The sequence below is a fragment of the Culex pipiens genome, chromosome 2 (assembly GCF_016801865.2).
Source record: "Culex pipiens pallens isolate TS chromosome 2, TS_CPP_V2, whole genome shotgun sequence".
NCBI lineage: Eukaryota > Metazoa > Arthropoda > Insecta > Diptera > Culicidae > Culex > Culex pipiens.
In genome coordinates, this window is record NC_068938.1 from 48594504 (window position 1) to 48608613 (window position 14110).

The 14110-nt window shown below is 40.8% G+C and overlaps 1 protein-coding gene across 1 annotated transcript in view; it reads right to left on the bottom strand.

Annotated features, from left to right (window-relative positions):
* LOC120421949 (uncharacterized) overlaps positions 1 to 14110 on the bottom strand; it is a 194241-nt gene that overhangs the window by 19446 nt on the left and 160685 nt on the right. Inside the window, exon 7 of the mRNA XM_039585259.2 lies at positions 5810 to 6013. Within this exon, the coding sequence (XP_039441193.1) occupies positions 5810 to 6013 (204 nt within the window). The remainder of the gene's footprint in view (positions 1 to 5809; positions 6014 to 14110) is intronic.

Genomic DNA, 14110 nt, shown 5'->3' on the forward strand with positions numbered 1-14110 from the left:
AAACATCACGAGTTATCGCGATTTTACGAAAAAAAAGTTTTGAAAAAGTTACTTTTTGCGTTTCTCTTTGTTTCGTCGTCCGTGTCTGTCGCGGGTGACCATGAACGGCCATGATCGATGACGACCAACTTTTTCAAAACTTTTTTTCGTAAAATCGCGATAACTCGTGATGTTTATAAGCAAACCCCTTATGTCTATATATCAAAATTTTTGTAATTGTCTGCTCTACAACTTTGTACAACATTGTTACACTCTAAAGAACAACCCTGCAAAGTTAGAAAAAACACGAAATTTTAAAATGAAAATTTTTGTTCTAAATGAAAAAATGACCCTTCTGGGCCAATGTAGATTCGAAAAGTACATTAAATTTCCTATAAAATGACGTGTTCCAAAATTTTTTACAGTCGAGTAACGGAAAATGGGAGAATTTTCAAAACTTTTTTAGTGTTTTTTTCGATGAAAAATACGTTTTTGCGGAATTCTGAGTACGCCATCAAATCGGGCGTCTAATTTTACATAAAAGTCCCTTTGACACCAAATTTCTATCTCATCACCGTTTCAGGCTGCAAATTATTGAAAAATACCTCTTTTTTCGCATGTTCAAAAATTGAAGGGTTCGTACCGCCCTTCCGTCACGAGATATCAAAAAACGGACCTTGGATTCATGATCAGGGACAAAAGTTACCCCATAGGACAAAGTTTCACGCAAATCGAAGAGGGGTCGGGGCAACTGCTGTGTGAGTTGGCGGAGAATTACCCAAATTCTTTAGATAAAAAATGCTTCAGAAATTCTGAAAATTCTGAAGACATTTTCGGTTCAAATGAAATTTTGCAGCTTAGAATTAAATTTGATTTAATGTTTGACATTTTTTCAAGATTTTTTTCCGAAAATATTTTTTTTATAGATTCAACATTAAATTGGCTGACGACACCAAATCGATTAGATAATCCCTTCTCTAGATACAGATCTTCGAAGATATCCACTATATGACCAACCCACCAAATTATATGTAGACTTGTATTGAAAAACTATTGATGCATAGTAGCATCTATTGACTCCAGGAATGCATGGACAAACCCTTCGAGACAAAACAGAAAATCAAGGAAAGAATTGCAAAATATTAGACAAATTTCGAATAAAATTAGTGAAATCATAAAATCCTTATTTTCTTAAATTGAAATTTTTTTCCCAATAAGGCCGTTGCAAATATTTTTCATAGTTTATATCACCACCCCCCCCCCCCCCCTCCTCAAAGTTGGCCTTGAATAATCAGGGGGCGAAAAAAATATTTTTTCGAAAAACTTCAAAAATTTAATGAAAATTAAAGTTTAATCAACTGAAACGAGTTAAAATGCATATTCCCGCGTTTATACAGTCATCCCACATATTCGGAACACCCACAAATTCGGAACACTTTTGTAATAATTTGTCAGTAGCATGCCAAATGCAACTTCTCTCTCGACCCTACTATTTTTAGTGCCTTTATTTGGACATTCTCTTGCTGTTTCACTAGCATCCTGGAGCTCGGTATAGACCTTCAAAGTTTGGCATTTTTTCGAAAAATCGGTCCAAGCAAAATCAAATGGCGTCTCGGGCGTCGCGAGGTGCGACGCATATCTTTTTTGCCGGGGCCGATTTTTTGAAAAAATGCCAAACTTTGAAGGTCTGTACCGAGCTCCAGGATGCTCCAAACTTCAATGTTATATATACCAAAAGATGCGCAACGATCTGGCCTACACACCAGTGATGTTTTTGGTTAACGCATTGGTGGCCAAAATGCCTCAAAAAGTGACATTTTTGAAAAAATCTTTTTTTACGGGTTAAATCCCATTTAAAATTGAAGGGCGGAGCGCCAGCTCCTGTAACGTCCAATCAAGCTCATATTTGGGATTTAGGCTCAGAATGCCCACCGGAACAAACCCCTGAATGCCCGCCAAAAAGTCATTTTTGTTACATCCTATTCTATATGTTTTTATACTTTCAATTAAAATACATACGATTTTGCATGCGGTTTATAATTTAAGACTGAACCATTTGATCTTTGTATTTTACACGAAACTTTACGTTTGTACAAATTTAAAATATTCCTGCAAATTGTTGTGAGGTTTTATTTTGCCATCTGCTCTGGATCCCCTCCCAGTTAGATCCGTGCTCCCGGTTTTTCGTAGTCAACTGAAAACATGATCCTCGGGGGCGATTTGGGCCGGGGAATTGTCACGGCGGCCGGGTTCAGTTGTGCCGGGTCTTTTGCAGATTGCGGGTGTTTATCCGATGAAAAAGGCAACAACTGACGGCCGGAACGGGGCCCGGGAAATCCGCCGGATGAAGCGCTTTTAATTATGCCTGCCAGCTGTTTCGCCGATGTTTTGTGTCGTCCGGAATAGGAGAAACTTTGAGGCACAGCTCACACAAATCGGTTTCGATAGCCGGGCCAGGGCAAGATATCGATTGTGGTTTATGGCAGACTGAGGTCAGTGAGATCAAGGATAAGCTAGGTCACTGTGGCTGGCTGGCTTTGGAGCTAGAAAAGGGGTAACAGATGGCCAGTTTGTTGCCGCTGGGGCAATAACTTTTGGTTTTGGAGATCGTTAGCTGGCTGGCTTTTCTGGAAAAGTTTTGGTCACTTTGTTGTTTGAAGTGATATTAATTTATTTATGGGTTATCTTTTGAGACCAATTTTGTTTGGTTGAATTTTAAATTGGCGAAAGGATGCTTCACTATCATTGCTTTTAATTTCGTTCTCAGAACTTAATGTTTGTGAAATGAACAGGTCTGCATATTATTCCAAATAATGCAAACAAAAAACATTGATATCAGCAATATCAGCAACATCACCCAAAAAGCCCCCGTCGTCGTCACAGCTGTTTAAATGGAGCCGAATTTTCCCCACACACACACACACATCTTCGCTCACGGCTCTGTTGCCTTTTTCAGAATCTCCAACGAAGCGCTTTTTTTGCTGGTTGGTTGGGAGGTTGCTTTCCATCGACTGGAAAATATAGTGCTTTTTGCAAATGCTCGACGAAAGCTTTCACGCTGATGTGAAAAGCAGCACCCAGCGAGGGTGGTGGGAGGGGAAAAGAGATGCAAAAAACAAGTAAAATCCATCAGCTGCTGCTGGCTTTGACTGAAAGAAATATGGATCGGTTTCGGTGCAAAAACGGTGCCGGGGCGGAGGTTTCCCCCCCCCCCCAACGGTGTGCTTGGGATCCAATTTTTGAGCCAAAGAAGATAATGCCTTGAAAAATTCCAAGATTGGGTGGGATTTTGGGTGGCTTGTAATAAAGAATTCCGGTGGTTTTATGGAGGTCAGGAGAATTTTATTAATTTTATTTTTTCATTGACTTCCATCGGAAATCTTGTCTTTAAATTGGTTTAAACAGAGCCTCTTTTTTGACTCAGCTCAGTTCCATTACTTCTTGATTTTTAAACCACTTTTGGTGACCTGACCTTAAATTGAAATAGGAGGAAAAAACAGCAACCTGAAAAAATGCCAACACGTTCTAAAAAGTGCATTTCGACAGAACACAGCGATTAGGTCGTTTTTGTGTTCAACGTTCTCTCTACTGACCGCAGAACCCAGAATCTACTATGCTGGTTTTGCCTTCCTCACTGAGGTAAGGCTATAATCCTGCTCGAAAAATGAACTTTTGAAAAACAGCTCGTAGACCTATATTCATGTATACCTATCGACTCAGAATCGAAAACTGAACAAATGTCTGTGTGTGTGTGTGTATGTGTGTGCGTATTGACTTTGGTGCTCAAAATTCTTGCCAAGTTTTCTCGGCACTGGCTGATCCGATTTGAGTCAAACAAGTTGCATTCGATTCGTTTTGGTGCCCCATAGTGCACTATTGAATTGTTTGAAGATCCGATAAGTAGTTCAAAAGTTACGTATAAAAAAGTGTCAGAGTTGCGAATCAGGTGCTGGAATTTTGATGCCGGATCTCACTTATCGATATGAAAACTATGTCCGGATCCATCATCCAACCCATCGTTGGTTAGGTAATCAAAAGACCTTTCCAATGAGTCCAAGACATTGAAGATCTGGCAACCCTGTCTCAGGTTATGACCACTTAAGTGATATTTATGTACTTTTTTGAAGCCGGATCTCACTTAAATGTATGTAAACTATGTCCGGATCTATCATCCGACCCATCGTTGGTTAGGTAATCAAAAGACCTTTCCAATGAGTCCAAGACATTGAAGATCTGGCAACCCTGTCACAAGTTATGACCACTTAAGTGATATTTATGTACTTTTTTGAAGCCGGAACTCACTTAAATATATGTAAACTATGTCCGGATCCATCATCCAACTCATCGTTAGTTAGGTAATCAAAAGACCTTTCCAATGAGTTCAAAACATTGAAGATCTGGCAACCCTGTCTCGAGATATGACCACTTAAGTGATATTTATGTACTTTCTTAAAGCCGGATCTCACTTAATTGTATGTAAACTATGTCCGGATCTATCATCCGACCCATCGTTAGTTAGGTAATCAAAAGACCTTTCCAATGAGTCCAAAACATTGAAGATCTGGCAACCCTGTCTCGAGATATGACCACTTAAGTGATATTTATGTACCTTTTTGAAGCCGGATCTCACTTAAATGTATGTAAACTATGTCCGGATCCATCATCCAACCCATCGTTAGTTAGGTTATCAAAATACCTTTTAAATGAGTACATAACATTGAAGATTTGGCAACCCTGTCTCAAGTTATGACCACTTAAGTGATAATTATGAACTTTTTTGAAGCCGGATCTCACTTAAATGTATGTAAACTATGTCCGGATCCATCATCCGACCCATCGTTGTTTAAGTAATCGAAAGACCTTTCCAATGAGTCCAAAACATTGAAGATCTGGCAACCCTATCTCGAAATATGACCACTTAAGTGATATTTATGTACTTTTTTTAATGCCTATGCTATGTCCGGATCCATCATCCGACTCATCGTTGGTTAGGTAATGAGTTTTTCCCATGAGTCCAAAACATTGAAGATCTGGCAACGCTCAGTTTCAAGTTTTGACCGCTTAAGTGACATTTGTGTAATTTTTTTTATTGAGAAATAGATGGAATTTGTGTCCAAACCCATCATATCACCAAATGTTGGTAAAAAGTGAGGAAGGCATCAACCACATAGGTGGATTAAGTTAGTTTTTTATATGCTTGTGCATGACAGTTCTTAGTGAAATCGGTTTATTTTAGATTTTATGATAAATTTAAAGTCAGAGTCAGAGTCAGATTCAGAGTCAGAGTCAGAGTCAGAGTCAGAGTCAGAGTCAGAGTCAGAGTCAGAGTCAGAGTCAGAGTCAGAGTCAGAGTCAGAGTCAGAGTCAGAGTCAGAGTCAGAGTCAGAGTCAGAGTCAGAGTCAGAGTCAGAGTCAGAGTCAGAGTCAGAGTCAGAGTCAGAGTCAGAGTCAGAGTCAGAGTCAGAGTCAGAGTCAGAGTCAGAGTCAGAGTCAGAGTCAGAGTCAGAGTCAGAGTCAGAGTCAGAGTCAGAGTCAGAGTCAGAGTCAGAGTCAGAGTCAGAGTCAGAGTCAGAGTCAGAGTCAGAGTCAGAGTCAGAGTCAGAGTCAGAGTCAGAGTCAGAGTCAGAGTCAGAGTCAGAGTCAGAGTCAGAGTCAGAGTCAGAGTCAGAGTCAGAGTCAGAGTCAGAGTCAGAGTCAGAGTCATAGTCAGAGACAAAATGCCAAAATGATTCTAACATTTTTGAGTCTGACTCGCATTTCGCAGAGAACGAATATCTCCCAGGAAAAAAAACGCCAGAAAAAATTAAAAGCACCCGCACCGAATACTTACGGTACATGTCGAGCACGAACTTGGCGGTCCGGGGCGGCATCAGCTTGGTGTTGGCCGCCTGGCACGTGAACACCGAGTGCAGGTGGTGCCGCTGGACCGACGTCCACAGCAGCCGGTTCTCGATGACGTTGCCGGTGTTTTGCTCGATCTGATTATCCACCAGATTATCGTTGATGAACCAGAGCACGTCGGGCTGCGGTCGTCCTGGGAGTGAGAGGAAGAGCAGAGTAGAGAAGAGAACGTTAGAAATTCAGTGATTCTGCTTAGTGTGTGGGTGGTGGTAAACATAACGCGCGATACAGGTGAAAGGTTTCCGTTTAATCTTCCCACACGCCTCCTGTCACTGACATGACCTCGGCCGACGAAGCCGTTGAATCGAAATGTGGCCGGCAACATTTGAATTGTGGTGGGTGTGAAACGGAATCAATCCATATAACTACGGTTCTTCTCTTGTTTGATTACCATGAAAGTTCAGAATAATTAGAAATTTTAAATATTTGCTTTTCACATTTAAAAAAGTTTGATACAATATCCTTCATGAAGGATCCCAAAACTATACAGGGCCCATCCGAGGGAATAATGGCCTCGAGTCGAGAGAATAGTGGTACCATTCACGGACACAGCTCGAGATGGACGAGAGAGTTATTCTCTCGAGGTTTATTTGCAAAAAAAAAATCGGCCGAAGCAAAAAACCAAAATTGTCGACTAAAGGAATTGAACCATGGACTTTGACAGACTATTATTTTTTAAAGACCATTGCAAATTTAAAAAAAAAAAACAATTATTTCTGAAAATTAAAATGTGCATTGGACCGTGGTGTAGGGGTAAGCGTGATTGCCTCTCACCCAGTCGGCCTGGGTTCGATCCCAGAAGGTCCCGGTGGCAAATTTTGAGACGAGATTTGTCTGATCACGCCTTCCGTCGGACGGGAAGTAAATGTTGGCCACGGACTAACCTAAAAAGGTTTGGTCGTTAGCTCAGTCCAGGTGTAGGAGTCGTCTCCCTGGGTCCTGTCCTGGTGGAGTCGCTGGTAGGCAGTTGGACTCACAATCTAAAGGTCGTCAGTTCGAATCCCGGGGTGGATGGAAGTTAAGGTGTAAAAAGAGGTTTGCAATTGCCTCAACAATCAAGCCTTTGGACACCTAGTTTCGAGTAGGAATCTCGCAATCGAGAACGCCAAGGCAATGCTGTAGAGCGAATAATTTGATTTGATTTGATTGGAAAATTGTGTACAGATTAGAGCGTCCAATTTCCCGTCCCGGGAATTCCCGGGATTTCCCGGAAAAAAATATTTCCCGTTTCCCGGGAAATTTGTAAATTTCCCGGGAATTCCCGAAATACAAGCAGAAGTATACATTTTCCTACCATTTTGGCACCAATGTTTTGAAATTAAAATAATAATTGGAGAACCTGATTTGATTTTATTTATTTCCATCTACTGTTCATATTGAACTAATCAGCTTGTCTGTAAATTGCATGTCAAGGTTTAATTCAGATAATATTTATTTCTGAAGCATTCACCACTAGAAATATTGTTTGCTTAGGCTGTTATGCAAAATTAGGCTGTTATGCAACGAATATAAACTATTTTATTTTTGACAACCTATTTTAATGTTTTTTTGTAATATCATTTGAAAATAAGATATTTACATCTTCCGGCCAAGATCAACATTGAGATTTGTTCGACTTTTTTTTACCATGAACATGTTGAATGGAAATTGAACTGATATAATTAAATTTTTTAAAAAAGGTTTGTGTAAGAAGAATTTGTTTCTAAGTATTCGAGAAATTACAGATTGAAGTTATAAATTTATGAAGCACGTGAGCTACCAAGGGCGTAAGAGGGTATATATGAAAAAATATCGTTGAATTTCAACCACTTTTAAATACTCAAAATTATATTAATCTAATTAATTTATAAGGCTGAATACCGTATAACTAAAATCATATCATCAAACCATGAAAAAACATAAAAAAACAACTTCGTATCATATGAAATTTACCCAAAGAATGCAACTGTATTTCAAAAACTCGCTCAAAATATTTGAAAACTTTGAGTTGTGAGTTCATGAAACAGGAGCGTTTGGTACGGTATGTCCACGCATCCTTCCTCCCCTGTAGATTTTGTGAAATGTGCTCCGTTCACAGAATCTGTCTCTGCGGTTAATGCAACGCAGTAGACCTGGCCGCTTCAATTTATGCAATACATCTTCGGGGTTACTCAAGTGTACTGCAATAATTAATATTGACAAGAAAGAACTTGGGGCGTAATCTAACCCCAAGTTCTTCCAGGATGCTTTCTTCGGACTGGCTGCGCTTGTGTTCGATTAGATTAGATTAGATTTGAGTTGTGAGTTCATGAAATAGTGTTTAAAGTTAAAAGGCGCTAGAAATTAGATTTTTAAGATAAACTCAATGTTAATTTATTTATGCACAAGTTGATTTTTTGTTTTTTTTATGTTTTAACTTCATGGTCACTGAGACAAATTTTAAAGCAATTGTATGGTTGTGGAGCATAGATTTTCACTATCCAAACACTTTGATTTAAAAAAATCTTTCTCATCAAAAATACTAATAAAATTTTCTTTCATTTGCGACGATTTGAAAGATTTAAAAATAAGAAAGTTTATATATTTTCTCGAAGTTGCATGATTTTTTACAAGCAATCAACCATTAATTGATCCTCACACTCATTTTGATCATTGGAGTTGCTGTTCTATACGATTTCTAATCTAATCTAATCTAATCAGACCCTAGCGCAGCCAATCTTTCGAAGGGATCCTGGAGAGTGCCTTAGGTTAGATGACGCCTAGCACTCTTCTTGTCATTTATTAAAACTTGTAGTGCGCCATTGCATTGAAATGCATTGAAACATCACAAGCGTTAAAGCGGCCAGGCCTACTGCGTAAAGCCGTATCGCAGAGATGATCCGTAATTGGGTTGAGTTTGAGCACTGAGTGTTCGAACAACAACACAATTCTGAATCGACAGGGGAGGAAGAAGCGTGGGGACACACCACCATACGCTCCGAGATTTGTTTGTTTTCGTTGGGAGCACCATGCTAAGAAGGTTTGGTACTCCGGGACCCTCTCTGGGATGGGACATTGTATTTCCACGAATGCCCTGGACACTATTTGCCGTGGTTATAGCGCCACAACTCGCTCTCTGTAACAGTATTCCTAATTCCAGTTCCAAGTTCACCAAGTCGTCATGGCCTAGTGGTTAGCATTTTTGCTTACCAATCCAAAGGACGGAGGATCGAACCCCGCCTCGAGCGACTTTGGTTTTTCGTTCATCATTTCAATTTTCTATGTTCTTAACTTTCTCGTTGGGAGCAGATGGGCATCGAACCCAGAACCATTCGCTTACAAAGCGAACACCGTAACCAGTCAGCCACGGCCGCTCTCAAGTTGCTGTTCTATACGATTTCGTTGCAAAAGATTAATTAGAAACATGATTAGAAAAAATTTCGTTATATTTCAAATTTCCCGGGAAATTTGCTGAAAATATTAAAACACCAAGAGGTACAAAAGGTACGTAAAAAGATTAATATTAAAAAAAAAACGCATTGGATTTCTATTGCAAAGTGATATAGGGTAGGGTAGTCATCAATGAGACACTTTTGGTTTTCAACTTTCAACGATTTTTCAAATTTTTTCATTAGCTTGTTTTAATGATCTTTTAGTTGCATTATCTTTCTTTTAATGTGTTCTAACATTGACCAAAATATGAGATCGATCCGACATCTACAGCCAAAGTTATTCAACTGTCTCATTGTAGACGCACTTGGCAGGAACTATGAGACAGCTGGGGAACAATGAGACACTTTACGAAAATCAACATTTTTCTAGCAAAACATCATGTTTTTGTATTGTTCCATTGCAGGTGACTTGCCTTGAACATTTTAGAGCAATTTTACCAACATGAAATTTTTAATAACAAAAGTTACACTAAAAAGTATTGAAATTTTGTATAATCCATATATTAATACCAAATAACTTAGTATTTTTGGTTAAATCAAGTTTAAACTCTATAAATATGCCAAAAATCGCTTTTAATTCATGTTTTGAAAGATTTCCATCGATATTGAAAAGTTTATTGAAGAAAAATCAAAGTGTCTCATTGTTCCCCATGGGCTGAAATGAGTGGGGAATAATGAGACAGCCCTGTATTCTGGTTATATTCTGAATTTTGGCCAAATCTAATGAAAGGACATTGTAGCCCAACTTAATCCCTATGGAACGTCGAAAGAAATTTGAAGAAATATAAGTTTTGGTGTAAATGGCAGTCTACGAGCGAAAAAGTATTTTTTGTCCATAATTTACTTCAAATTTTCAAATTCGGTTTTATTGGTGAATAATCAGATACAATAAGTTCTTTTGAGGTACAAAACAGAGTTTTGGAGTTCCTTTCAGCTGTGTGTTACATCATAATCCATTTTGGAACAGTTATTGCTAGTAAATAAAGGTGTTGCCAAGAGTAAGAAAAATAAAGAAAAAAAAACTTACTAAAATTGCAAGGGAAAGGGGATAGAAATAGAGAAAGCTTAAAACTAGATCACAATTTTTTATCCTTTATAGATGTGCTTAATCATCAGCTCCCCGAGGGCCAGAAATTGCTCCGCCTTGTTACGGCAGGTCCGAAACCGCGTCATCATCTCCCCCGCGAGAGCAAAGAACTCCGGCAGGGTAAAGAGATCTTCCCCGGTGACTCCTTGCTGGGTCGCATCGCCGCTACCGGCAGCGACCACGCTTGCAAACGACCGCCCCCATCCAGGAGGGAACGCTGGGTTGTCCGCTGGAACCGTACGCTGGCCAGCTGCAGGAACGGCTGCGCTCGTACTTCGCTGAGGAGGATGGGACGCTGCTGCTTTCTTCTTCCTCTTTTCCTGCTCCTCGAGGTAGGACTTCCGCGCGACGCATCCGCGGTAATTACCGGTATGGTTACCGCCGCAGTTCGCGCACTTTACGCGCGGCTTGGTTTGTTCTGCGTTTTCCCCCAAGTCCGCCTTTCGTGGTAGTGCGCACGCCTCGGAGAGGTGTGACTCACCGCACTTCACGCAGCGGGGCTGGAGGTTGCAGTTCCGCGAGCCGTGGCCGAATTTCTGGCAACGGTGGCATTGCGCTGCGTCCGTCGGATTTTTTGAGTAAAACCGCCAGTTTACCCAAAAACCGTCCAACGCCTTAGTCCGCCGCAGGTCTTGAAGTTTGACGGTGCCGCGATCGAAGTACAACAGGTACAGTGTGTGTGTACCTGTGACGGTTGTCTTCCGCGAGAGGACTTTTATGTCTCGCGGCGTTATTCCGACACCCGAGAGGTGCTCCTTGAGGACGGAGGTCGGGCGGTCTTGGTACCCCTGCAAGACGATCTTAACAGCGGTCTTCTGCACGGGGTCGAATGTGTAGAACTTGAAGTTTTTACGCTTCAATTTCTCCACAACCAGGTCGAAGTTCTTTTGGTCAAATGTGAACACTTGCACTGACGATTTACCTATTTTGAGGCAGTACACGAGGCCTTCCAGCTGCTCGTCAACATCGTCCGCCAACGTGTCCAAAACAAAAATTGGTGGTGGTCGTCGTTCCTTTGGAGTAATTACTTTTTTTGGCGAAATCACTTTCTTCCGTGCACAACCATCGTCGTCGTCGTCGTCGGTAGTGCTACCGTCGGTGTTGTTGTTGTTGCTTTCCTCGTCACTCAGTCTCGCGAACTTGTTACTGGTGGGAATGTTGGCGGATGTTGAAGCGCCATCGGTCGACGGATTGCCGGAAGTAGCTGAACGGAGCCTTATAGGGCTGCGGCCCTGGACACGGTAATTAGGGTGTAATAAATTGGGGTCAAATCCTTTGGCGCACACACTCCCCGGCGCGATGGCGGACGACGCGGCGTTGGTTTGTTTACCTTTTTGCACACGGCCGGTAGACGAACTTCGCGGGTTTTTCGAGGCCGCACTCGAACTGCCACGGCCACGGCCGGCCCTTGGCATGCTGTTGGAGCAAACTCGCGGCTAATCACGGTAAATTACGGCGAAAATTTTCGAAAAAACGATGGAGCACTGAGCACTTGACTGCTGCTTGCACTCGTGCGTACACGGAGGTCGCCATAATTTACTTTTACACCCCATAATCAAACATTTATGAATTACTTTTCAAGGGAGCAACCATAACCAAAGCCACTAATATGGCAGACGTGTATCCAGTAGACACACCTTTCCCCCAAATATGAGCCTGATTGGTTGAAACTACGACTTGTGAGAACCATTTTATCATTGTTCCCCGTGTCTCATTGATGACTACTCTACCCTAGTCTTCAATTCCTTACATTTGGCATCCGTTCAAAACCATTTTAATGAAATAATTCAAGCAAAGCTTCTAACAAGTGCTACCAACCAGTGTGAATATTGCAGATAAATATTAAATGTCAGGATCGGTCAATACCATCCAGTTCTCAAAATACAATAAAAACAAACAAATGCTGTAAAAAGACTAGCATTTCCTGCATTCAGTACAACCACCGCAACAACCGCTGCCAGCTTGACGATATATTGATATGGGATGGGGGAATCCCCCGGGGAGACACCATACTAGAGCAAAAAAAAAGTTATACAAACGTGTTCCCTCGGCAAAATATGAACAGTTTTTCCGCTTTTCCCCACAACCAGACACAACATTTTCTCTCTCTCTCTCCTTCTGGTTTGTTTATGTTGCGGCGGCAGGTGAAATGGTGGAAAGGTGGAGTGGGGTATTTAATTTAGATGGTACCAAAATTAAAAATAAATAAAAGATTATTTTTCAATCTGCCTTCCGAAACGTGTGCAGCCAACCAACCAGCCATCAGGACTAAACAAACCACACCAACATTTATTTGCTCCCGGTACACGTCTCTTGGGTGTGGAACCCTTGGCTTGGCAAGTGTTTACTAAAATTGTTGGAGATTTGATGTCACGTTTTAAGAAAGACATCAAAATTTAAAAAAATACTTTTATTTTTTATTCAAAAAAAACTTTAAAACACCTAGATTAAAAGATAACTCAAAACCAGAGCCAAGGGATACCCCGACACTAACCTTTTCAGTGAGTTCATATCTTTTTGCCCACTTCGTCGCCATCGTGCTAACTTGTCGTACGTGCATTTTGGGCCAAATTGAGTTAAGAACGCCATTTTGTGCAGCTCACAATGCCTCATCTTTTGACTTTCACAGATCCCCAAAATTCGATTTCAATCCTGAGATATTCAGTGAAAACCAAAAAAGCTCCGAAAATTTTTGTCACTCTACATATAAAAGATGTTTCAATCCTGTCGTGCTATCTTGTCACTCCCTGAAAATTGATGTAAGTGCGACAAAGGGCAAAGGGATTTCAGGTCAGGATGCGTTTGACGCACGTACAAGTAAGACTACCGTAAACATTTTTATTTATAACTCGGGACTCCAGCAACCAACTTCAACCAAACTTCGGGACAATGCACAGAATGGTCAGCCAAACAAAACGTGTTAGTTATTGTTTACATTGCGTACTTTCGTTTTTGTTTATTCAAGGTCAAACTTTAAAACGCGTTTTTCTCGGAACGTCAAAATGGCGGGTGCGACATGATAGCACGACGACGTCGGACTTGGGATGACGTAGATCCTTCCGTGAGGTTGAAGCACTCCAGCGTTTATGTCCCGTGACTCGTGGGAATAACTGTGTCTGTTTTGGTTATGACGTTCACGTTTTAAATTGGACCAGCTTTTTTCCAATAAGCAGCGGCAAAAAGCGACGTCTTTGCTTCTTCAACTTTAATTGAAGCCCTGACTTGCTTTTGAAATATTTTCTCCTCCTTCTTCCGGCAAAAGTATGATAAAAATCACAAGTAATGAGCTTCCAATTTGTAGGGTGTCCTAAGTCGATATTTGATGAAGACACCAGATTTGTGCTTGTCCTAATAGAGAGAATCAATTTGACACACACACGTACACACATTTTCCTGTACGAGGATGGCACGAGGATAGACTTGACTCAGCCTTGGTTCCTGATGTTGAGACTCTGGTCTGGTCGTAATACTATCAAATACCTATCCACTTCTTCCTGACTTTATTGGGTTGTCTTATTGGCTTACCATCGGTAGGATGCCTTGCGGGCTAGGCAGGGGTGATGAATTGATTTTTGCTTGTTACACTAGAATTTTGAACTGCTGAACTTGTATTCATGCCCGAATTTGCTACAAATGGTCATAGTTTTTAGCAATGGTTTTTTGAACTTCCCGTATAGTTTGAATGTTTTTGTTCGTTAATGTCGTTATTCTTTATTGAAGTCATGAATCTTTT